This window comes from Ananas comosus, linkage group 7, assembly GCF_001540865.1.
Source record: "Ananas comosus cultivar F153 linkage group 7, ASM154086v1, whole genome shotgun sequence".
Taxonomy (NCBI): domain Eukaryota; kingdom Viridiplantae; phylum Streptophyta; class Magnoliopsida; order Poales; family Bromeliaceae; genus Ananas; species Ananas comosus.
Window position 1 is genome coordinate 828,525 of NC_033627.1, and position 26,260 is coordinate 854,784.

A 26,260-nucleotide genomic window follows, 5' to 3' on the forward strand; every position below is an offset into this window, starting at 1 on the left:
TATATACTAGCTTTTTAATCAATACGATACATGGAACGATAACTAATCTCAGCTATATGTAATTATAAATTAATTTCAAAATTGAAAATTTATTAGGATATATATGATGATTAGTAGATTATCAGCTATACTACAGTTCATATATAGAATATAATAATACGTACTCTATAAAGGAAAAAAACAAAAAAGATAAGCAACAATCTTGAAAGTTTAATATAATATTTGTTTAAATAAAAAGTTATATAGTTATTGGTACTTTAAATTTAGTATCATAAAAATATTTAAAGAAATTTTTTTAATCAACTATATTTAAAAATTTTAGATAAAGATGAATATAAAATATAAGATAACTATTTAGGACTTCGTTTGGTATTGAAACAAGTTACAGCGAAAATATATAGAGATATACTTCGTAGAAAGTATTATCTATTTTTAGTTAGTGCTGTAGAAAATATGTAGTAATTATATATGAAATATGATATTATATATGCAAATAAATATAATATTTTTTATCCTTTTTTATACACGTAAATATGTAACGTAATTTCTTGGCTATCAAAAACCTTTTTTTTTCACTGAAAGATGCCATCACTAAAAAAAAATATTTTCACATCATCATTTTAAAAATTCTTCAAGAGTTTTCTAGAAGGAGGTGCCGTGGCTTCACGTACGACCTCTATATATATATTTTTTTTTTGAAATCCTAAAATTGGCATGTTATGAATTATCTGTTAGTATTTGACTAGATTTGTAGTTATCTTAGAAAAAAATTCGAATTAAATTAAAATAATATGAAATTTAGATTTAAAATAGAGGATCAATCTTTCCATATTCGGATTGGAGCAGTTTTCATGAATTATTGTATATATATATATATTTATATTATGCAGGCCCACTGATCTAGTGGGCCGGAATGAATCTACTTAGAAGGGGCCTTGAGGTCCAATTTGAAGGCCTGGATTATGCTCGAGGCGACATGATGACTCAACACTGCATTATATAATTAGTAATCATTAGTTTAGCTTATCTCGGCGGTGTCGTATTTATTGTTATTATTGTTATGTTATACCTTCTATTTGCATGATATTACTGTAACACCAATGATATAAAATTTTCAGCGAGAAGCCGACAACAAAATCACGACCGTCGGATCCTCAGCCCGTTCCACCAGTCAACTCCCTTCCTCGTCCATTTAGTATCGTACAACCCTCGCAGCAAGTCCACCAATCATTTGTCCACCGAAGGGTAGTTCGGTAATTTCGCTATGCACTTTTACCAGATATTTATTTAATTCGTCGGCAACGAAAGTGGATAATATCTGCGTCGCGTCTCCTTTTTTCCGTCCGGGGGGGAAGAAAGGGAGAAAGTGAAAAAGGGGAGGTCACGAGAGAGCTCTCGCCATCGCCTCTAACCCCCCGATCGGAAACCCTAGCCCTAAAACGATCGAGGAAAAGGAGATAAAAAGCGGGTGGAATCGAAGGGATCTGAGGTCGAGATCGAAGCGGAGCGGGGCGAAGGGGCTCACGAGGTCTCGCTGCGATCGCCGTGGGGGCACGTCTCTTTCCTCCACCAAACCCTACCCCTTCCCACCGCTTCTTCGTGATCCCACCAACGGTCGGATCGCCTCGAGGGGTCGTCGCGGCGCCACGTTGCGCGCCCCCGCGCCTCGATTTCTCCGGTAGGGCGTGGGAGCGCGGCGGAGGAGGAGAGGGGTTTTTTGATGTGAGAGAAGGGTCGGAGGAGAGAGAGAGAGAGAGAGTGAGAAAGAGGGAGAGGGAGAAGGAGAGGAGAGGGTGATGGCGATGGATCGGGCGGCGGTAACGGTGGGGCCGGGGATGGACATGCCGATTATGCACGATAGCGACCGGTACGAGCTGGTGAAGGATATCGGGGCGGGGAACTTCGGGATTGCGAGGTTGATGAGGGACAAGCAAACCAAGGAGCTCGTCGCGGTCAAGTATATCGAGAGAGGCGAGAAGGTCGGCGGGAGTATCTCTCTCTTTCTACTTAAAAATTTGTGCTCTTTCTTTTAGCTCTTGATATACCTTGCTTTCTCGATTCATTATTGCGATATTATGTTGATTGATTGATGAATGATGCGGAACTATTATTAGGTTGTTATAAGAGGTTTCATGCGGGAACTAATGTTACCTGCATAAACAACTGATCTAAATAAGAGGCTTTCGAGGATTGAACTGTCTTTGTTCTCATTGTGTCGTTCAGCTGATTTTGTTCGAACCTGTTTACTGTTTGTCAGCAGCGGAAAGTTCGGAAACTATTGAATGTTTACGCAATCCGTGATATCGTCGGCATGCTTGTTCTATCATTAAGAAATCTTTTGGTCTGTTCTTCATGCTCCTCGTTCTGTTATCACCAAGGCAGGAATCCCTTTACACATTCAGGGTTGCAATTGAGACTATTCCTTCAAATCAAGTGCTCCTGCTCCATCATTACATGCTTTCGGGTTGCTCACTCTGTTATTTATGGCTGATTAATTCTGCGCTCACTTTTTCTTTGTTTTATAGATTGATGAAAACGTGCAGCGTGAGATAATTAACCACAGATCTTTAAGGCATTCGAATATTATTAGGTTCAAAGAGGTACGATGAGATTTAAAGGTATTATTTGCATGTTATCAGGAAGAGCTATGCTTATTCATTGATCTCCCTAATTTAGGTTATTCTAACTCCCACACATCTTGCTATCGTCATGGAATATGCTTCTAGCGGTGAGCTCTTTGAGCGCATATGTAACGCTGGCCGCTTCAGCGAGGATGAGGTTTATGCTTGCATAGTACTCAATTCTGTTCTTATCCTTTTGTTATGTCTGTAAATCGACTAATCTTCTGTTCACCTTGTAGGCTCGCTTCTTCTTCCAACAACTTATATCAGGAGTTAGCTATTGTCACTCGATGGTATTTATAATGATCTTTCCCCGACTCATTTGTTTTTTTTTTTTTTACAAATACTCCTGTTTGACTGGATGATCTTATTTTGCTTGGTGTGCTGCCTTATTATCAAGCAAGTATGTCACCGTGATTTGAAGCTGGAGAACACATTGTTGGATGGAAGTGATGCTCCTCGTCTAAAGATATGTGATTTTGGCTATTCCAAGGTATACGAAGCCAGTGAGAATGCATAAATATTGCTAATATTGTAGCTCTAATTGTAATTTCAAGGCAATTTAAAATGTGATCTACTAAATTATGCCCTTGCCATGCCTATAGTGAAACCTTGCTGCTACTGGCAGAAAATTACCCACCTAATTAAATGGTGGTTGTTATTTTGTTGGCTTGTAATTTTAGTCGGAACACTATGGAATCAGTAATGATACCTTTTTTTCATCATCCTCTGATGCTTGTTCTTATCAGAATTTCAACCTCACTTTATTTACAGTCATCCGTTCTTCATTCACAACCAAAGTCAACTGTTGGAACTCCTGCATACATCGCACCTGAAGTTCTACTGAAGAAGGAATATGATGGCAAGGTATTCAAATGCCCCCTTTGCCTTATGGACTATTCACACTTTTTTGGGCCACATTATGGATTATCTGACATGTATTTAATCTATATAGATAGATACAACTAGTAATAATACTTTTTTTAAAATTCTCTTCGTGATTATCCTTATTGGTTATGGTGAAAGGCAAAAGTTTTTTGCCTTGCCTTCACCAACAAGGATAACCACATTTGTTAATGGCGAAGGGTCGTTCTATCCATATAAGATTGACTTTGCTTTATTAGTCTGGTAGATAGTTCTGAATTTAGAATATTTGCTTGTGTCAAAAATACTAGGAAACATATACTTCAGGTAGCAGTTAATTCATGCTTATTTGATGGAATTTCGGTGCTGCCTTTCCACATTAGTTTTGCCTCTCATTACATGCTATTAGGTATTTCGGTGGAGTAGTCTATCGTATACATCAACAGAGAACTGACTGGTGACCTGTTCCTTAATCTTGGTAACTGAAGATTTGTGGTTTCGTGTGAAAATTGTAGCAAAGAAGTCTAGATTTATGTGTTTTATATCTTCTAAGGGTTTTTCATAAATCAGATAGAACTATTTTGAAATTGCGGGAAAGATAAACTCCAGCTTAAAGAAAGGCTAGCTTCAAAGCTCATTCAATTGTCAAAACCTACCCTCTACCAATTGATATTGTTGTCAGATCTAGCAGTGCCACAAGTATTCTACAACAGTGTCCGTAAGTACCGGTTCTTATGCTTGACAAAGTTTCATGCATGTTCTTATATGTTTTCTACTTAATTTGCCAAAATTTGCCATCATAACTATCATAGTAGTTGAGCGGAAGCTTTATTAATCTGCCCTTTAAATTGGAGAATATTTAGATACATAGTGAAGAACTCGAACAGAATCAGCAAGAATAATATGACATTTGTTTGGCTTATTAGGAATTAAATATTGACTATGAAGTGCACATCTTAAAATGCTACTATTTTAATAGTTCAGATCACAATTTCTTGCAACTGATGCAGATTGCTGATGTGTGGTCCTGTGGAGTTACACTTTATGTGATGTTAGTGGGTGCATATCCTTTTGAAGATCCAGAAGAGCCTAAAAACTTCCGGAAGACAATTCAGGTACAGTCTTAAAATGTTTCAGCGCATGGTATATATTTTATGAGCTGACTGAATTACTTTTTATTGCAGCGTATATTAGCAGTTCAATATTCAATTCCAGACTATGTTCACATATCCCCCGAGTGCCGGCACCTAATCCAAAGGATTTTCGTAGCCAACCCTGCTATGGTGAGTACTCTATATTAAGGTTGTGGTTGGTTCGGGAACGAAGTGGGGAATAAGCCTTTGTTCCCCCTTTTGTTTCCAAATGCTATTTTTTCCACCCAAGAATAGTAGTTCTCCTATCCTTAGAATAAGCTGGTATAACCCAATATAACCTTGGAACAGCTGTTTTACCCCTCCCCCTGGAACAAGCTTGTTCCCAAGTGGGTACAAGATTAATTAAAGTCTAATATAATTTTAATTATGGTATTAAATTATTAATTAATCTAATCAATGTATTTGAGTCATTATCTATTACTTAAATAGTAAAGTAATTAATTAATTTATTATTTATAATTAATTCACTAATTAAAATTAATATTTTAATCAATTTATTCAGTAACTATTATTTATATTTATTAATTTATTAATTTATTATTATATTCATGGCTAATAAATTTATTAATTAATATTTTGATGTTAATTAATTAGATAAAATATTTTTAATTTAAAATTATAACTTTTATTCCCCTTGTTCCAATCTAATCATCCAAACACCATTTACTTTATTCCCAGGAACAACCCAATTTTCATCCAAACGCAAAATTGGTCTAGTTCCTGCTTATATCTCAACTTGTATCTATCCCTGGAATAAGCAGTTCTTACTTATACCCGAACCAAATGCAGCCTAAGGTATCAAATTTTCTATGCTACATTGGACTGGGGTACTTACACCTGCTAGCTTGTACCTTATTCCTGCAATACTAAAATCTTCATCATGATGTTGAAGTCTGGTATCCTATTTTGTGACTCTCTACCATATAGAGCAGTTCCATTTTGAGCAAAATTCTATGTACTTATTTTTGTTTTAAGCCAAATGCATTTTGTTACTATCTGGAAGAAATTATTTCGTAGGATCTGAGGTAAAAAAAAAAATAGAACTGGTCGCAATATAGAACTTGTGTGCTGGTCTATTGAGGGGGAATTAAATTTGCTTTTGGGTGCCGTCAACGTTCTACCTTTCTACCTTAGTTAAACCTAGTAGATGTTATTTTACGCTTAGCACTTGCTTATTTGGATAAATTTATCACTAGCAGTAATCTAAACTAGTAATCCTGCCAATTTTACTTTTGCCCAGGGATTACAAGATTATCAAAGTTATATCATTCTGTTGGCGTGCTTAGTAATATCTCTGCAATAGCAGAATAAAATCTTGCGATGTTAGAACATTAGTGTCTTAGTTTGCCCCTCCCTCCATACTGTTACCATCTGTTCCATTTTGAGTACAGTTGGAGGTGTGTATTCTTTTACGCCAAAATACATTGACTAACTTATTATCTTGGGTAATTTTTCACTCTATAATCCTCTGGACAACGAATCTCATCATGGAATATTTTTCAGAGGATAACAATTCCCGAGATCAAAAACCATGAGTGGTTCTTGAAGAACCTCCCCGCTGGTCTGATGGACGATAACGCAATGAGCAGCCAGTACGAGGAGCCCGACCAGCCCATGCAGAGCATTGACGAGATCATGCAGATCCTGGCGGAAGCCACCGTTCCAGCTGCCGGCACTCGCGGCATAAACCAGTACTTGACGGACGGTCTCGATATTGATGATGATGACATGGAAGATCTCGACTCCGACCCCGAACTCGATGTCGACAGCAGTGGAGAAGTCGTATACGCCATGTAAAACTATGTGGAGAACTATGCGGAGAAGCTGCAGGTGGTTACCCGTGGCTTCTATTTAAAGCTGATTTCGTGGGGGAGGATTCGATCGGGTTTGAATCCACCCCTAAAGTCATAAAAGGATCTGTAATTTATGGTTAGCGGCTGCTTCGCTCTGCATTGTGTGCGCTTGCAGGGTTGGAGAATCTCTATGTTCTGTTTCTTTGTTTACGACCTGTTTGTTGTTTGTTATCTATGAAGATATTTAACAATCTTCACTCAAAACTTCTATGCGAACTTTGTGAAGATGTTATTACAGTAATCATGTGCTCCCCATATATGTAGCCTAGTGGTCTGTTAGTCTCTGTGGCTTTTATTGGAAATTCATTGGTTTTAGTGGATTCATGATTACTAAAGTATCAGAAAACGTCTTCGCCTATTCAGAAATTGTCAATGAGGAAGCCATGTAATTAATTGGCCTCTTCTACTAGTTTGCTCCCACATCATACTTGTTCAAGTGCAATTACTCTAGTTACTTCATCCAAACCAAATGGCCTGACACAGCATATTCAGATAAACAAAAAGACACCTATAAGTGATGCCTTATACCATCTCGGGATAATTTCATAGAAATTAGTCTCTGCAGATTCTATGCCAACAAGTTACTACATAAGTGCTATATCATACAACCAAACTATAATAAAATAATTATACATCGTTGTACATGGTCACGTAATCTACGGGGAGTGAATCAAATGGAGGCCGCTACTCTACAAGCCAGTCTAGATTGTAGCACACTTCTGCTACCTGAACCCGGAGATCCGGAATGTTCCGCTCCGCTTCCTTCCAAAACAGAGCCATCTCCTCGTCACACACGACATGGCCAAGAGACTTGAGTGAGGACGACGACCTAGGGAGATTCCTCAGCTGCGAGCACTCTCTCATGTCGATCTTCTCCAAGCTTGTCAGGTGACCGAGCTCTTCCGGTAAATCTCCCAGATTAATGCATTGGGATATATCGAGATACTTCAACCTTCTCAGCCGACAAATCGACTGCGGAAGCCTCTTCAGAGATGGGCATGCATAGAGTCGAAGTATTTCGAGAGATTCGAGCTTACCCAATTCACTTGGTAGCTCGTACAAATCATGGCAGTTGGAAATGCTTATGCTATTGAGTGAGCGCACTTCACAAATGCTTGAAGGTAGCTCCTTTAGGTCAATGCAATGATCGATGGTGAGATCTGAGAGCTTTGGAAATGTCACTGAGAGGTCCACTTTCGATTCGTTAAGGCCGCTGTTTGTTTCACACAACACGAGAGAGATCTTTCTTAAGTTCTGAAGAGGGATTGTGGTTCTTGGTAGAGGCGGGAGCCTAATTTTTTCAAACCAGAGGCTTCTTAGGTTGTTAAGGGTTGTGAAGGCCCATAGATTGCCCAGTTCCGTGCTTGAGGTGCCGTAGTTGATCAGGACCAGAGCCTTGAGGTTCGGCATGGTGTCAATGAATGGGGGCAAAAAGTACATGCTTGAGGAAAAGCTCAAAATGAGAACTTCAGCCTTCGGAAAGTGCATTTGGAACCAATCAGATTCTTTCATTTCACCTGTAGTCGGCCAAAAAATCACATTGAATGGGTTTCTTCTAAAGAAGTAATTGCATACTCTGAAAGAAGAAAAGAGAGAAAGAAAGAGAACAGCATAGAAATGCGGAACTTAATTCTGCTATGTTACCTGTATGAATTGAAACAATCTGAGCCTCAAACTGTTGATCCTTGTTCCTTTCCCAATCCCGCGGAAGTGCTTCTTCTCTCCTCGCCATAATCAATCTCTTCCGAACATTCAAAGCCTCACGATTGTTAATGTGAAGAGCCAGGTCCCGTAACACATCATGCTGAGTAACAGAGAGCTCACTGTAGCTGCTATAGATATCTCCACCTCTGTTCCTGAATGGTAAACACAGCAACAAACCTTAGATCAGTTCATCAAATACAGAAACAGGTAGTTCAAGAACATTCAAAATTCAATCTAATTTGAAATGAATTCTTTCAAACATACTGTGCATCTTTCACAAGAGTGAGAAGGTTCTTATTTGACAACTCAAGTAGTATTGCAAAAGCATCCTCGTCATCAATATCATGTATCTCCATCCAAATATTAATCAAAACATCGAGGGGGATCTTTTTATCTTCTGGAAATGAGCCAAGGTCAAGGAAACATTCCCTTGCTTTCCCTGAAAGGCGCTCGATGCTTGTGGCCATTCGATCTAGTAGTTTGTTCTCATGGGTGTCGGATATGGTCTGTCCCCGAGATAACCTATTTTTAGCACTTGCCCATATTTTTGGGGGCTCACCCCGTAAAGAGGCGCCAATCACTTTTAGAGCAAGAGGAAGCCCCTTGCATTTTGCAACGACCTGCAGTTCAGGAAAAAAAAAAGAAATACTCAGTATAACAAAAGCAACTTGTTTTAACGAATTAACTCATTCTAGAAGATGAAAGTGCTTAAATATATATTGGATGGATTTTATGAGAAACTCCTTGTAGAGGATCATATGGCGATCCCACATGCCATCTTTGTGTTCTTGCCATACAATCTCTTCCACGGTAAATTTACATAGAGGTCTTTATATAAGTTGAAAAAAACGAATTAAACGAGCCGGCAAAAGAGGGGAAAAAAGAACAAAACTGGAGTTCAATGGAGATGAGCGAATTATTATTTCCATCATTCCAGCAGATCCACCACATAATTGGATATATAGGAATAATCTTACCAAAAAAAAGATAAAGATAGTGGTTGGTACCTGCTTCACCAATTTCTTATCAGCTGTGGGAGGAATAGATTGTTCCTCAAACGCCGCATGACAGAAAAGGGACAGAGCCTCATCTTCTCCAAGCATTTCCATTTCATAAGTATAGCGGATCACGGTGGGAAACTTGAACCTGGAGATGACTAGGGTTTTGCACCCAGGTAATTTGAAGATGAGTTCTTCGAGCTCAGACAGAGACCACACATCATCTAATACTACAAGGATCGGCCCTCTCTCTACCGGTCCCAACTTGAACTGCCACTCAGGGATCTGGTTATAAGCACCAACAACGATGTTTCCGCTGATCTGTTCCCACAGCTTCAGTTTCAAGCTCTCCAGGTTCGGAGATTGCGAAACCGTCTCGAAGAAGATCCGATTGTTGAAGTAATCTGAAAAGAAAAAGAGAGTCATAAATAACATCAGAAGAAAACTAAAAATGGTTCGGTTACGCTACTTGAAAATTTCGGTCAAAAATAAATCTATTTAGGGATAAGAGCCATAAAAAATTTATGATCTACAGATCATGAAAGCAGTTAGGAATAATTATCGGCAAACTAGGAACTGTTGGCAAAACTGGTAACATTTATAGCACAGATCAAGCTTCATTTAGCACGAGTAAAAAGGATTTTAGTAAATTATATCACACAAATGAACACCCCAATCATCTACGTGACATAAAAGAGGAAAATTTCTCCCTTTAGTTACGTGATATAAAAAGAGAAAAGCATTAAGAAATGCCCAACCCAAGACCCTAAATTGGATAAGAAGAGACAAAGGAAAATTGAATAAGAAATATGACGATAATAAAAGGAGATATATATTTTTATAAGGGGAAGAGGAAGGGAATTGTGAACCCGTACGTACGTCGAATTTGTGGATCCCTACAGATCTCCCTGGCGAGCGTCGTCTTCCCACTGCCCCCGATCCCACAAATCCCCACCGCACCCCACCCCGCACCCCCCATCAACACCTCCTTCACCCGCTCGTTACCAACCCTAGCCCCGGCCCCGATCATCGGCGGCCCCACCGCCTCCCCTCCTCCCACCACCACCCCCATCTCCAGCCCCTGCATCATCATCATCATCTCCCCCGCCCCCTTCGCCGCCGACGACGGGGCCCTCACCCCCACCACCGGCCCAGGCGCAGCCGCGGCGGCGGCGGCGGCGGCGGCGGCCTCCACGTGGTCGATGCGGCGCTCGATCCGCTCCATCCGCACCTCGGCGTCGACGCGGAGGTGGTGCACGTCGGCGAGCACGTGCGCGGGCATCTGGCGCTGGAGCCACCGCGCGATCCAGCGCTCCACCTTCTCCATCTCCCGCGCCAGCTTCACCGACCGGTACACGTTCCACCGCGGCGCCGCCGCCGCGGCGCGCGCGAGCTCGAGGCCGCGGGCGAGGCGCTCCGCGAGCTCCGAGAGCTGGCGCTGCCGCGGCTGCGGCAGCTCCACCCCGGCGTAGCGGATCTCCTGCACGATCGGCAGAAGCGCTTCCACGCCGCGCTTCAGCTGCTCCGCCGTGGCGCGGCACCCGTAGGCGCGTCGCACGACCTTCGCGAGCTCCCTCAACAGCTCCGTCGCCACCTCCCCCGGGAAGAGCGTATCCATGCGGCGGTGGGGTTCCGAATAACAAGATGGTGCGGATAAATCCTCTCTTATTCTTTCTTTTATTCTTACTTTATTCCCCTTATTCTACAATCGCCGTGGAATTGAGCGGGGGCCGCAGCATCGTGTAGCAATCGCAAAAGAGAAAAGAAAATATAAGTAATTAGGAGGACGAAGGCGTGGGGGAACGAACGAGAAAGAGAGAGAGAGAGAGAGAGAGAAGGGACAACACATGCCCGGGGAGTGTTGGGAGAAGCGGGGGCGAGTAGCGCGAGTAGTTAAGGCGTGTTAATGGGTCGGGTTCGAATTCGGATCCGGATGTGATGTTATCCATGACATTGTATAGACTATATATGAGTCTGGCCACTATACTCTTACGCGTACTGTCACTCTCGTACTCATAAGTTATTTTCGATGATAGAGCTTCCGAATCGACGATTCATACCGTTAAATATTATCTAAAGCATTTAAAATTTTTAAACATTAAATTTAATAATTTTTCGACATCATTTATTTTAGGATCAAAAGATCACAAAATTGACAATTTTTACCGGCCGATATGGGTTACTAGCTAGTTTAACAGTATAAAAGAATTGAAATAGATTAAATTTTTGATAGAAAATTCTATTCACTAGCTAGATAAAGATCAGTAACTCTAATTTTAAATTGAAGGATCCGATCATCCATTTTTAGAACCTCGTTCGATTTTGGCCGTTCACTTTATGTCCGCTTGATTGACTTTATTATGATTTCAAAAAATTATAAAATTTATTTTTTAAAAATTTTAAATACTTTAAATAATGTTTAACGGAGTGGATCGTCGATTCGGAAGCTTTATCATCGAAAATAACTTATGAGTACAAAGATTCTATACTTATAAGAGAATAATAGCAGCCTTACTCATACTATACACACATTTGTTTAAAAAAGAAAAATATTTAGAGTGAAGTGTAATTACTATGAAAAATTAAAAAGAATAAGAAACAGACACCGGATATGTACTTGTTTTAAATAAAGAGAGTATATTTAAGCATTCGAATGAGTTATTAGTACTAATTTAGATGTTAGATTTTTTTTTTTTTTTGCGATTATTGTTTAGTTGCTTATTTTTTATTTTCTATAGTGTTTTGCGTAGCATATATTATATATTATTAAATGGGATAATACAGCCCACAAATCCGTGCAATAAATTTTTTTGGCTTGATGAAATTGACAGGAAAGCCAAAAATAATATGCTGTGAGAAATACACAATTGTACTTCTTATCTATCAATTATATATTTTTATTTAAGTAAAAGAAATAGAGATATCAAATAAAATGTTTATGCATTCAACAACATGCACTGCATATGGGCGGCCATAGTACCATCCTACATTAATTTGGTATAAACGTACCAATTTTATTTGACCTATAAATTATATTGAGTTGACTATTTAATATTTTAAATTTTAAATTTTACTATTTAAATTTATAATTTATTTAATTTGAGTCAGTCAAACAAATTAAAACATTAAGATTTAAAATAGAAATTTTAAAAAGTTAGGTTGGCAATTCAAAATGANTTAAAACATTAAGAAGTAAAATTAAAATTTTAAAAAGTTAGGTTGGCAATTCAAAATGATTCATAATCCGTATTAAGTTTTTGCACATTTTTACCTATTCAGAGTTAATGATGCATGAGGATTATGAAAGGTCTCCTTGGTGGTATGTGGAGTTTCTGAGTTACGATTCATGTACTAAAACAAAGGGAAAACTTCAAAAACCCCCCATGTGGTTTCGTGCTTTCTCACTTTAGTACCCTGTAGTTTAAAACGTATCAATTTGTCCCCCTGTGGTTTCGTTTTTCTCTTTTTGTTATCAATTTTATTATTATTTTTTTCTTAAATCAGTGACAAAGTTAAAATTAAAGAATACTAAAGTGAATATTCGATAAATATAGATGGTTATCTGAAGTTTTTTGTATATAATTTAACGAAATGTTAACGAAAAAGCTTTCGAAAAGATAAAAATGAAACCACAGGGGGGCAAATTGATAGGTTTTAAACCACAGGGTAGTAAAGTGAGAATGCATGAAACCACCGGGGGGGTTTTTGAAATTTTTCCTAAAACAAAACATGCCAATAAAGCGAAAATGTAAAAGTAATATATAAAAAGCATAAAAGGAAACAAAGTTAGGGATTCTTTTCACCCAGCAAAGCATTGGTAACTGCAAGAACCTGAAAGAAACCATTAGTTGAGCAACATACTTAATTCTCAGAGCATTTTTTTCAATACTAAGCAGTAACCAAAAAAAGTAACCATGGTTGGATCAGAAGATCTTTTGTTCCTAGCCTGTTAGATTCGAATCAAGTTATGAACTCAATAATTCGAGAATACATTTCTCAAATTTTAGTTCGCAATATTACATCCTGGCTCCACATTCCGTGGGACTACAGGCAATTTAATAACACAAAATTAATTGGATAATACTCAGGGTCAAACCATCAGTGTCAATGAGATTAAATAAAGCCAAGGGGCAGGTAAGAGATTATGTCACGCATTAGTTTTGCACGTGTTAAAGGAGAGTTACTAACTTTAATATATGATTAGAGTACAGTTGATGGAGAGAGATTTGGGGAGGAAAAGATTGGATTTAATCTGTTGGTGTCAAGAAATAACTTGGTTCATTTCACATAAGAGAGTCTTAGAATGTTTCTTCTTTTTTTTTTTCTAAATCTTTTTCTCGTAGATTCGCATCTTATAACCTGAAAATTCTTTATCTTTTACTCATTTAATTTGTAGGCATTAATCTAGTATGTCTGACCCCTTCATTAGGTATCACCATATTCTGTCACTTCACTCAGCCGACAGTAATTAATGTCCGATAGTATTTTCTTACTATATATAAAAATTACGCAAATGTATTGAATTTTGATTCGCTTAGTCTACAGACGTGATCCATAAAATTTATCCACAATGAAGCCTATAATGCCAGGTGTTAACAATTGTTGTTAATTACTACCAAATTATTTTCTAGCTTACTACAAGAATATCGCTTTGTCCTTCTAAATCCTTATATCCTACGCAAGGAGGTGATAACTCATTGTCACCAAGAAAGTCTTCTACCTAGATTAGGGATATTTTAGTGATGCTTGATGTTACCAATTTCAGATCGATCTGATAAGAAAATATAACGTACGAAATAATACATAAAAAATTTGTATCGTTCACAATTGGCATGAAATTTTAATTCAGAATTATGCAAAATAAAAAAAAGTTTAGAATTAGCTCTGACATTATGCTACCTATGCAAGCTATTCTTTGTTTAAATCTCAGCTCGAATTACACAGTTTGAAGCTCGAACCACAACTTAGATGATGGAATTATAAACTGATTTTTATTTGGTGCGTAAAAATTCAGATTCTGTGAACAATAAACACGTCTTTGTGGTTCTGTAAACAATAGTAGACGGCATTAGGAACAGAGCGTAAAATTTACCAATAATGTTGAGATTCAATCAATAAATTTAGTTATTATTTACCGACTAAATTTAATCAAACAAACCACAAGATAACAAGCTATTGGCGTTGTATGACTTAGATTCTTACATTGCCATCATCAGAAAGATTCTGAAGAGACTATCTCTCTCTCTTTCCAACCGACAAAACCTACACCAATATATATATATATATATATATATAGAACTAGGCTGGAATACTATTGATAGCAAAAGATTCTTTTTGCTATCAAATTTTTAACTCTTGGATGAAAAATTATAAGGTTAGGATGATATTAGTCTTTTAGTGTTGAGTGGTCCCCCAAGAGTTGAGTGGTCTGGGTTATAATATTTAATCCAATAATTAGAAATAATAAAAATAATTAATCAAAAGGTTAAAAATTTGATAGCAAAATTTTTTTTTTTACTATCATTAGTATTTTAGCCCAACTCTATATATATATATATATGGACTAGTCTAGTACAGAAGATAATCATAATGGCGGTAATTTTTTCGACATAGTATGATCTAGCTANTATATATATTTATATATATATATATATATATATATATATATAGTGATTAAATGCCCCAAAGACCATGTGGCATTTATAGATGGTGATCAATAACAGCAACATTGTAAACATGCCATTTTGTTGAGATGCATGGTCCTGATCAAGCGACCTGTCAATATATTCCACTATGTACAGTACACACGCACTAGGGCGGCTGCGATGATGATTGATAATAATAATAATAATAATAAAAAAAAAGGGAGTGGATCAGGGGATGCTTAAATATGGAGTGGCTCAAGTGGACATTTTAACCTCTGAGATCACAGAAAATACTAGTAATCAACTGATCCGTAAAGTTTGCTAACTAATTTTACTATCTATGTTAATTATCTCCGGAAAATTAATATACTAAGACAGTTGTAGATAGAATTAACAATCTTTTTTTAAAACTCCATTCATTTATAAATAAAGTTATTTACAAAATATTATTGATAAGTTGGCTTATCTACATCAGTAAATTACGCCGCTAAGATGAAAAAAAGCTGAGCCACTCTTCAAGTCTTATCTATAGAATGCAAAAAAAGGAGAATTTGTGAGATATTTGTAGAAACACTCATCAACATGCATGCACAACTGCACCATGCATCTACATCATCAGTTAATTTGGCCCTCATAGCTAAGGAAAAATTCTAGAATGCAACGGGTATATTAGTGACGTGGCGTAACAAATTAATCAAATTAATGCTTTTAAGAATATATGTCCCATCATGATTGTAAAAAAATATTTTTATTGTACTTTTGTTTGAAAAAAAGAAATGTGATTGACTTGTTATTGATGACGTGATGCAAGTGTGACAATGTAGAATTCCTCCATAGCTAAGGAATCCGTATAATTATTCTCTCAATCAATTAGTGTTATCTAGAAGAAGCCCCACAAACTAAATGTTCAAAAAAGATTAGAAGTAACACCCACTAATTGACTAGTGTGAGGCATCACATCCAAGTCTACAAATATTAAGATTCTCTCTCTCTCTCTCTCTCTCTCTCTCTCTCTCTCTCTGTTGTTGCTGTCCTATCTATGTGTGCTTGTCCACATATGCCAATGCATGCACCACATTTTCCTCCCTCCTTTTCTTTTTTCTTTGAGTCAACAATAGCAACCCCACCACTCCTCTACCGCCCTTTCGAGTCAAGGGTCAAAGTTGATGACCAGGCATATAACAACGCTTTCACACATAGCCTACTGATTTAGGGTGGTATAAATTGATACATACATACATACATATATATATATATATATAATGTGGAATTAAGCTCATGTGTTTTTAAAAAATATTAAAGTATTGATGCTTGTAAGTCTTTCGCTCTTGGATTCAGAAATGTGCGGTTATGATAATAATAATATTTTATGATTGAATAGATCATTGGTTGAACAGTATGATCGAACGAGTGAAAATGATCAAAGGATAGATCTAAAGGTGAAAAATTTATAAACACTAAGTGCTTACTAATTTTAAAAACATCATAGTGGGACACTCTCTCTCTCTCTCTCTCTCTCTCTCTCTCTCTCTCTATATATATATATATATAGGTTAAAAATATTATATTTTGGCAGCTTAAGTTTTAGAGATAAATGATTATTTTACACAATATCATAATAGAACGTCCTGAATTCGAATCCAATTTATTTCAAACGTGAGAGAAAGTACTGAATGTAAATATTTTTTATTTATTTAGAGAAAAATTGCTGAATATAAATATTTTTTTGAAAGAAAGGTAGCCGGCATATTACAGACTTCGTTTATTTTTTTTTTTTAAATTGAAAATATAAAGTAATCCGGCTTCAAATTTGAAACCTCCAGTAGCAATCACCAATTTCTTTGCCACTTATACTGAATATAAATATTAAAAAATGTAATAAATTTTATTGATTGTCCACTAAATTAATTAAGCTTCTTTCTGACAAAGCAGATCTGCTCGCTAGCCATTACTCGAAGTAATCTAATTGGATCCTAAAATTAAAAGATCAATTTGGTCCACTCGAAAATTCAATTAATCAGGATTCTTTATGACATTCATGATGGTCCTCTAGCATTATTTTACAATTTTGATACAAGCATGTGTTAGAACTAAAACCGAGAAAATCTAGTTCGTCGGATGCGAAAATACCAAAAGTTTCGAGAAAGAGAGAAGAAAAATAAAGCACACAATATTTACGTGGTTCGGCCAACGGCCTACGTCCACGGGCGAAGACGGAACAGAAATCTTCATTAGAATCAAAGTGGTGTACAAAATATATCTCTCTCACAAAACTCTAATCCTAAAAAATACACCCATATTCCCTCTCTCATCTTTCGCACCAAATCAATGGTATAAAGGATATATTTATAATAGTGGTTAAATCCTAATACAATTAGGAATACAAATCCACTAAGATTATGAATATCTCAATAAAATCAGGCATAATCTAAATTTAACTTAATGGAATAATCAAAATAGAATAGGATTAGAAAATCTTGCGATACTAGAATTCGAGACATATCTAACAGCATGTATTTATACGTACACACACACACGCACACATAATTTTCTCCTTTTTTTTTTTTTCCCACCTTCATTCATGTGTAAACTACCTCTATGTCTTGCGTCCTCGAGCTGCTACAGATGTCAAAGAAGGTTTAGTTATGTTGAATGGTACCTAAACTAGCTAAGAAGAACACAAACATCTATCTTTTTTCCTTTGTTTACCGAAAGGACGAACGGACGATCTATTGATTCTCACTCCGTTCGTCTGCATCGATCATTTATTCTTTCGCTACTACCTCGTACTCCCGGTAGGTATTCTTTGATTTCTGGGCACAGCCATACGAATTCCATTTCTGCCTAAATACAAACGGACGGATCCGGAGGTAGAAGGGTTTTCTCACCTTCCACTTTATTTCTTATCGAGACGGAATGAATATAGAAAGATTTTTTTTTATTTTATTTTTGACTCTCACTTACCGTCTCATTCGAGGCAGGACGGTAGCGTATTTTTGGCGAATTTTTGACAAATTTGAACGGATTGAAAGAAGAAAAGAATCTTCCGCCTCCCGTTCCATTTACTTGGCGGATCAGAGCGGATTCAAAACGGATTATATATTTTTTATATTTTTTATTTTCACTTGCCGCCTCATTCGGGGCAGATCGAGATGGGAACTCCACCAATCCAAATCCATTTGCATCACTATCACTACATGTATAACACGTCATGACCTAACATTTAACTTTTTTCTATTATTAACCTTAGAAAGTGCTATAATTATAAAAATTATTTTCTAAAAAAATTATTTACAAAACTACACCTATACCATGAATAAATTACCGTTTTTTAAATTCAATAAATCATTCACCATATTTTTCAAAAGATTAAAACTATTTTTTTAGTATCCAATACTAACATTTTTTGAAATTTGAATGTAGAAAATATATAAATTAGGATAAAAGTGGTGAATGAATTATTCACCGTTTTTATCGGCCTATTTTAACAAATAAAAATTTTGAATATCTAGCTATTTTTATATTTAAAAACTACTTGGCATTCTTTTCTTTATTTTTTTTTTTATTATTTCTTTTTCTTGTGAAAGGGAAACACTTGGCACTCTTTTTTTATTTTTTTTTTCTTATCTTTTTTTGCGAAAAGGAAACACTTGGCATTAATTTTGGTTATTATTGTGGCTAATGTAAATCTAAGAGGAGGAGGAGGATATCAAGGCGGCTATGTAGTGTAAGGCTAGAGATGCCTAACTGGTGGTGAAATGAAATTGGTCAAATCTTTGGACTCGTATTCTTTTCCTCCAGCTATTTTTTGTCCCCATCTTGGGGATGTAGCTTTCCTTGTACCCAAAATTTTGAATTATTTTCAAATAATTTATCCTACTTTTAAAAATTTTAATTTTATCATGAAATCTTTTAAATAATTTAATCTAGTTTTTAGAAAGTAATTATCTTCATCTATTGTATTCAGATACTTGTACGTTATATTTTAATTTTTTTTAATGGTCTCATGTTCTGAATTCAATCGTTGAATTTTTAAGTAAAAGAAAATTACAATTAATTGAATGGTAGAGACCAAAAAATCCGGTAAAAATAATTTCTGAGAAAGGTGCGGTATATGAATGTACAAATGCGCCGCATTTATGAAAGAGCTCTCTAGAACTAATAAGAGATTAAAATCAAATAAAATGAAAAATTTGACAATAAAATCAAAAGTTTTAAAAATCAGATAGTTATTTTCAAACAACCTGAAGTTCATGTTAGTTGCATACGTTTTCAACTCTCTTTTAAGGGTAAATAAATTAGAATGCTGGTTACCAAACTTGTAATAAAATTTAATTTTTCCATTTTTCGTTTCAATTATTTGCTTTGTTAAGTTTATAAATATGTTTTCAACGAAAAAATTAAAATGATAGCTGAATCAATTAACCATATCATTTGCATAACTAGCAGGTTACTAATCCATTTTATAATTAATGCTGTTAGTATTAATTTAGTTGCAAAATCACCTCTTCGAGAAAATGTGAGAGAGAATAGTCGCGTAGCAGCTAAATTAACTGCTAAATTATCCCTTAAAAACATTAAAAAAAATTAAAGAGTAACAAACTGACCCAATTCAAATAGCTTTGAAGTTTAATTCCATGATTGCAATAAATTTTAGTTTAACACGTGACTTACTCTTCTTTTTTATTCATTTATTATTTATAATAATCCTCTTTCCCAGTCTTAACGCATCATATATTTAATACCACATTCATCATCATCTAATCTCTATGACAACATATGGCCCATGGGATTTTATGGGCCATAATGGGCCATTAATGGGCCCATAGCCTTTTATTTTTCTTTTATTGTGTACCCTGCGAAACTACTACAACTTGGCCCATTAAATTCCATAACGATTAATGGGCCAAACCAAGGCCCCTATGCACACCAGAACAAACTAACATGTTCCCATCCATAACACGAGCTTTAACGGAAAAAAGGGCCACAAAAAAAAAAAAAAAAAAAAAAAAAAAAAAAAAAAAAAAAAAGCGACGGTATTTTACAAACAAGATGAAAAACACTACGGATAAAAAACACTAGATAAAAAACACTATACATTGGCAAAATGTGTTCAGCCCCGCACCCCCCTCAAAAATAGGCCATTTTGAAATAAACTCCTAAACTTTATTTGTTCGTTTGGCCTCTCGTGAACTTCTGTTTGTTTAAATGTTAGTTAATTCTAAAGATAATTCAGAGATTCCACTAAATTTGACAGAGTTTTGGTACAATCTAACTGCTTTATAGCCCAAGGAGGCATCAAATTTAATGGAATTCCTGAAATCAAAACAAACAAAAGTTTAGGGAGTCTCATAAAATGAACAGTAAACGTTAGGGGTCCAAATCAAAATCGCCTATAGTTGAGGGGGTTTCAAAATATTTTTACCCTATGTTTCTCTCTCATTGTTCCCAAAGAGCTGTGCGAAAACAGAAACTTCTTTTAAAGTCAATCCACAACAAACATAGAACATAAATTACCACTCTTTTTAACACAGGAAGAGAACTTCTCAGGGGTATCTATTGAAGAACATCCATCTGTGCATTCTGATGGGGTAGCTGTAGAACTCGTCGTTTCTGGGTTCGCCTCCGTGGCGTTGGAACGGAATCCACCACGAGAGACCTCTATCGGAGCCTGTTTTCTTCGCATCAAGTGTGTTATCAAGTAGCGTCGCAACTATCATGGCCACCGCTGGCGCGGACGAGAATATCGTGTTTAATATATCATTAAACTGAAAATAAAGAGAGAAAGGAGAGAAAGTAAGAACCAAGAAATAAGGTCAGAAGAAGTTTATTGTTGCTTCCCCTGGTCACCAGTTCATCTCGAACAAAGAAAGATAATGGTAATAATAATGGGTATAATAGCAGATGAGGTGAGGGGTAATGCTATTCGAGGGGTTGGTTTGAAAAGCTGAAGCAGCTATTCCCAGGTTACAAGAACTTGGTCTAACCAAAACACCTGTTCATTTGATTTTTGTCCATGTTCACTTGATTTTTAGTTGAGTTTTGATAGCACTTAGGTGATAACTCGATTATCCAATGGTTATCTCCTTAACCACCAAAACCTAGCAGTGCAGAATAGTTCATCCTCAAGTGAAGCTGCTCTATGGATAACCATAACTCGAATTTCAAAGAGTTGGTTAAGAAATTTTTAATGGCATGAATAGTTTAGCTCATTCACTTCAAGTATGCTCCAAGGCAGAGAAGACTGATCATGCTTTGATACATCTAGTGCACATGAAGAAAGAGAAGCACCCTTTTTTTATCTTTTATAAAGGAAGATTCATATAAGCTGGTGAACTATGGCTTACCCATCCTGCATTAGATTTGGCTGGTCCATGCCCAGCTGAAGCAGTATATTCGTTGAAATATTGAGGAATAGACACCCCGAGGAAAAGAGAAAGGCCTATTATGTAGAGATTCCTCATGGAGTTGTTGTTTGTGAACTGAATGAAGGAGATACCGACAGCAGCTACAACAGGTAAAAGTGGCAATTAAGTGAAAAAAAAAAAAGCACTGATAAGGTCAAAGAGTTAACAATAAAATGTTAAGGCCACTTATTTAATGATGAGAAAGAACAATATTTGCCTCAACTCACCAACAACCCCGAAAAGGACACAATATATTGCAGCAAAAATCGGAAGTGGGATAGACGCGAAAAAGGCCCCAAATTTCCCTGTTAACGAAGATCTTATTAGATGTTGAGGATATTGAATATGAAGAAGGGTATCACTATACCAAGTAGGCTTCTGAGAGATATACCAATAATGGAGAAGAATATCATATAAGCAGTTGATATCTGAATGACTCTCCGACTTCCAACTCGTGTCAATCCAATGAGCCCAACATTTGCACTGTATCACAATTTCAAACACTTGGCTCAATCTCAAAAAATTGGGAACTAAAATGCAGTAGATCACGATCTATCTGTGAGAGAACAACAATAATACAAGAGAAATGGACAGAAAAGATAGATTTACTTACACTGATGCAGTTGAGCCAGCTGCAGCCCCAAAAATACCTTCAAGAAGAATCCCTAGGCCCTGTACTCAAATATTCACATATATAATTCACAAAACCGAATTTTCTAAAAGAAGAAAAACCACTTATTTGGGGAGTCGTCCAATTCATAGCGCGTAGATGCTTGTGTCAGAAAATGTTTAATAAAGAGGGCACATTTGAAAGTAATATATTATATGCGTAAGACAAGGGGAATGCAGGACAATTCAGATGGTGCAGGGATAAAAATAGTAAATAGAATTTTTTTGGGGGATCTATATGTCGATACTCTTCTTCACAAAACAAACCTGTAATCCTACGCTTCGACTAAGTACATGGTTGGGAGGAGGAGTAGCCCCTGCTAGACGAGCTGCTGCAAAATGTGCTCCAGTTGACTTCAAGAAATTTTAAGGAGGATTAGACACCCCAAAATTGATAATATGCAACCAGTTGAATGCATTGGCACTATTGCATACTGGGCTTCAAAACTCACCTCAACAGCTGAAACAAGTACAGCAGCCATCATTCCAAACGAGTGGCTTGCACTGAAGATTGGAGAGCCCCACTGGAAAGGGTATGGGATTTTTATCCTAAAATCACACGTTAGCGATAATATTAGCGAAGTGAAAAACCAACTCTACATTGATATCCGTGAAAAATAGGATCCAACAAATTCTCATTTGAATCATACCATGGAGCAGACGACATAAGGTAGGACCTGTCAACTCGGCAATGCCGTTTAGTCTTATCAGGGACATTGTTATATGCACCAGAAGCAGTAAGAATAGCAGCAAAAGCCCAAACTATTCCAATCAATAAAAGCAATGAGTATCTCTCAAACAAGAAGGTTACTCTCTCATGGATGCCCTTCATGTACTGTAGGAAGAACATTAAGCAGTTAGTCTGCTGTTTAAGTTGCATGAATGCTGCCCAACGTTTTCCGGAAGTTTCAGTTTGGTCCCTGATCTTTAAATTGTTACAATGGGGCACCTGAACTTTGCATATTGTTCTGATTTTATTTTATTTTTTCATTTAATTCCTTGGGTTTTCAGACAGGATTGCCCATATAATTGCTAAATTAGAAGTCCAAAAATCGCTTTGGCAGTTGGACGAAGATTAAGTGGATGTTTCTTTCCCGTCAAAACACAGAAGTTAGTGACTAAACTGTAATAATATACACGATGGGGACCAAACTAAAACTTAGCCCAAAAAGTTGAGGTTCCCTGGTGTAAGTACATAATGTAATGCTTTGAACTCATTACTTGTTGGACGACAACTGTTAGAATTAGCATAGGCAGCCCGATCTCCACACATTTTCCAACCTGAACAGATAACAAGTGAATATACGAAAACGTTCTAAACCTCGAAGCTAATTGATCTCTGTAATAACCCTATTGAAATAAAAAATTCCTATACCTGAGGAAAGCCCCATTCAAAAAGCCCGAGCCCCACTACACACACAACAGGGACTATAACTACTGGAGTGAAATATCTGTAGAAACATCAACTAGTTGTTAACAATCGTACGAAGAAACAAATTTATATTACTATGGATGCTAATATAAATTTAAATGTTAGACATGATGATGATCCCGTACCTCGAGAACCTCCCCCATACAGTGCCGTATCCAATTAACAAATTAAGAAATGAAGACACGATTAGGGCTCCTTGAATGGCTCTTATGGTGTGGAGAAACCTCTGCAAACACCCTGAGGGAGGATCAGTAAAAGCTGGAAGTAGCTGATTAAGTTTGTGGACCACAAACAAAATAATATTCGACTCAAAAGGATTTTCATGATGATTACAAAGTTTGCCCCTGAACTATGACCTGATTTCAGTTTCTGCCTAATAATTTCAATTATAACAATTTAGACCTGAAGTTTATTCTGCACAACAATTAAGTCTTCCCTTTAGTATACTTAATGAAAAAGTGCCACACGCCACTTCAGCACCATCATTAGCCATTTCTTTGATAAAATAAAAAACTCTGAGAATGTAAATCAATGCAACCTCAAACTTTAGGGGTGAAATTAAAATCAACGTCGAACAATGAGGACTAAATTGAAAGTCTAACGGTTTACAGTGAAATTCGGGCCTAAATTGTTACAACTGAACATCTGAGGAAGAAATGAAAATACAGGTCAAATTGCAAGGAATTTAGCCAATATTAATACATGTCAAATTTCAAGGACTTAAGCCAATATTAGCAAGGAAGAGAGACTAAAATATAAAGAACGATAGTAGTAAGAGTGATTCCAAACTTGACAAAGTTGTTGTCGGTTTACCTGGTGTTCATCATCATATCCACGTGACGAGAAGTCACTGATTATTGACATCACTGGGACGATGAATGCAAAGGAAGCATTCATCACTGTAGGAAGCCGTGTTCCAATTAATGTTTGAAGAAGCGTATTCACTCCGCTCATAAACAAAAAGGTCTGAATCACACGTGCTTTATCCCCCTATTAAAAATCATATCATGCGAACATGGAGACGAATGATGAATCTACAAACGAAAATATCCAACATGATAATGTATATAATGGATATATATTGTCAAGGAAATTACATTGTTTCCACCCATTAGAGGAACAATAAGAGTAGAGAGCATAACGATAGATCCCAACGTCACGAGGTAATGCAGGAATGCAAGTGCAGCTACTTCCACTGAAAATGAAAACCAACAATTCGTAAACGAAGGTTATCCATTCTGCTAACATTCATATAGATAAGAGAATTCTGAGAGACATGAAATAGGAAACTGGAAAAGGAGTATAATTCCTGTCATGTAAATTGTGATCAAAGTAGTCACGGAGAGACCGAGATTGTGGGTTCATGTGTCATATATATATGGAGAGCGAAATTCCGCTAAACATGAATTTGCGCTTCATGTAAACCAGATAAAAGATTAACTCCTCTGCTGTGTAGCATCTGGGTAGGATTTTGAGCATGAAAAACTTATGATGCAAAACTAACAGGAAACCTGGTACTTGCTCAAATACCTATTACCACAAAAAACTCTTAAAATTTGTAACAGGTTGGAAGAGGACTCCAATCAGTTTTTAGAGTACAGAGTACAGCAAAAAAAAAAAAAAAAGACATTTAAAGCTCTAGATCTCAAGACTCCAAATAAAACCCAATCCAAGTATCAACTTTCCAAGATTCTTAGCACTGATTCCCCTTTTTCAGGAGGAGCACCCAAATTTTAATATTTATTTTTTTAAAAAAAAGTAAACTTTGGTAGCAAATTAAATTACCAACAGAAAATCATAACCCGAGGGAAATAAAATAATTTAGTAACACTCGACTGGTCAACTAACTTTACATGAGTTAAAAAAAAAAAAAAAGTAAAAACCCGGGTTTTTAAAACCACAAATACATGATGCAGATAAAGGGGGAAAAAAAGCAGCAGCAGCTTTAAAACCACAAACGCAGTAATCAGAAGCAAGAAAAACGCATAGGACAAAAAAGGAAAAAACCAACAAACTAAACCTAAATCAAAAAGACACCAAAGGAGGAAAAAAAAAACCCAATTAAGAAAACGAGCAAAACACATCAAAAACCACAGAATCTGATGAACGGGTAGTTCATGAAGCAGCACAAGGAATTGATGAGCTCTTACCCCAACTAGGGTTTGAGTGGACGCAAAACTCGACGTAGTTGAGCTGGTCCCGCGGCGGGTGTATGGCTCCGGCGCCGACGTTCAGCGGGCCCACCGCCTGAATCCGCGGCGGCGGCGGCGCCGCCGCGGTGGCCGGAGGTGGGTTCGTCTCTCCCATCACCACTCCTCTCTCTCTCTCACTTTATCTTCTTCTACGGGTGCAGCTAAAAGCTCTGAGCTCTCCGAAGGGCTTCGACTTTTTGTTTGTATCCGGAGTGTGGAGTGTAGTTTACAAGAGAAGAGGAGGAAGAGGACAAGCGAGTGAGTAGTCCAAATAGCTTCTTCGGGACTAAATTGTAAAATATGAGAGTGAAAGGGATCCGAGTGCAAAAAATTGGCCCAACGTATAACCCGGACCCCGAAATGTAAAGGGCACAGCAAAGTGTGAGCAAGCAAATTTTATTTCTTAAGCTTTGGTTAAACGTAAACTATTGGCAATAAATTAATTAAATTTAAAATTTTATTAATAATATCTCATTGCGAGTTGTCTTTAATAACATTCTCACTACGCTGGTCTTTGATTTAAATTACACAAAATATAGCATTATTTCGCTTCAACATTTACAATTTTGTAAAAAGTGTTTGATTGATTTTGACAGATTAAATATGTATCATTTTTTTAAAAATAAAATTTCTGATAGAAAAACTCAATCTTGGTGAAAAATTGGAAAATGGGGATCTCCATAGTAATTAATAAGTCTCTGTTCTTAGTGGTCAGTTTTTA

General features: G+C 36.7%; 3 protein-coding genes across 3 annotated transcripts; 1 reads left to right on the forward strand and 2 right to left on the reverse strand.

The window, feature by feature from the left end:
* Positions 1,303–6,776, forward strand: LOC109712467 (serine/threonine-protein kinase SAPK10). The gene is made up of 9 exons (XM_020236044.1): positions 1,303–1,979; positions 2,526–2,600; positions 2,677–2,778; positions 2,861–2,914; positions 3,022–3,114; positions 3,396–3,488; positions 4,496–4,600; positions 4,670–4,768; positions 6,143–6,776. The coding sequence occupies exons 1-9, from the start codon at positions 1,797–1,799 to the stop codon at positions 6,434–6,436; spliced, it is 1,098 nt and encodes a 365-aa protein (XP_020091633.1). The 5' UTR covers positions 1,303–1,796; the 3' UTR covers positions 6,437–6,776.
* Positions 6,980–11,046, reverse strand: LOC109712464 (putative disease resistance protein At5g47280). Its single transcript, XM_020236036.1, has 5 exons — positions 10,074–11,046; positions 9,204–9,598; positions 8,461–8,816; positions 8,137–8,348; positions 6,980–8,009 (listed from the first exon to the last, which is right to left on the reverse strand). The coding sequence occupies exons 1-5, from the start codon at positions 10,810–10,812 to the stop codon at positions 7,177–7,179; spliced, it is 2,535 nt and encodes an 844-aa protein (XP_020091625.1). The 5' UTR covers positions 10,813–11,046; the 3' UTR covers positions 6,980–7,176.
* On the reverse strand, positions 20,248–25,764 carry LOC109712967 (nucleobase-ascorbate transporter 3). The gene is made up of 14 exons (XM_020236845.1): positions 25,498–25,764; positions 24,445–24,542; positions 24,161–24,337; positions 23,473–23,573; positions 23,291–23,366; positions 23,137–23,196; positions 22,566–22,750; positions 22,368–22,464; positions 22,183–22,269; positions 21,860–21,918; positions 21,638–21,729; positions 21,474–21,551; positions 21,187–21,347; positions 20,248–20,607 (listed from the first exon to the last, which is right to left on the reverse strand). Exons 1-14 carry the CDS (start codon positions 25,652–25,654, stop codon positions 20,386–20,388), a joined length of 1,650 nt encoding a protein of 549 aa, XP_020092434.1. The 5' UTR covers positions 25,655–25,764; the 3' UTR covers positions 20,248–20,385.

Excerpts from the sequence above, each read along its gene's own strand:
- LOC109712464 (XM_020236036.1), bottom strand. The coding sequence starts at position 10,812 with ATGGATACGCTCTTCCCGGGGGAGGTGGCGACGGAGCTGTTGAGGGAG. Across the intron at positions 9,599-10,073 it reads TAGGGATCCACAAATTCGAC|ATTACTTCAACAATCGGATC; the intron begins GTACGTACGGGT and ends TTTTCTTTTCAG. Across the intron at positions 8,817-9,203 it reads ATAAGAAATTGGTGAAGCAG|GTCGTTGCAAAATGCAAGGG; the intron begins GTACCAACCACT and ends CCTGAACTGCAG.
- LOC109712467 (XM_020236044.1), top strand. The coding sequence starts at position 1,797 with ATGGCGATGGATCGGGCGGCGGTAACGGTGGGGCCGGGGATGGACATG. Across the intron at positions 2,915-3,021 it reads TTAGCTATTGTCACTCGATG|CAAGTATGTCACCGTGATTT; the intron begins GTATTTATAATG and ends CTTATTATCAAG. Across the intron at positions 3,489-4,495 it reads AGAAGGAATATGATGGCAAG|ATTGCTGATGTGTGGTCCTG; the intron begins GTATTCAAATGC and ends CAACTGATGCAG.
- LOC109712967 (XM_020236845.1), bottom strand. The coding sequence starts at position 25,654 with ATGGGAGAGACGAACCCACCTCCGGCCACCGCGGCGGCGCCGCCGCCG. Across the intron at positions 21,552-21,637 it reads GATATTCTTCTCCATTATTG|GGAAATTTGGGGCCTTTTTC; the intron begins GTATATCTCTCA and ends CTTCGTTAACAG. Across the intron at positions 21,348-21,473 it reads TGTCCTTTTCGGGGTTGTTG|CTGCTGTCGGTATCTCCTTC; the intron begins GTGAGTTGAGGC and ends TACCTGTTGTAG.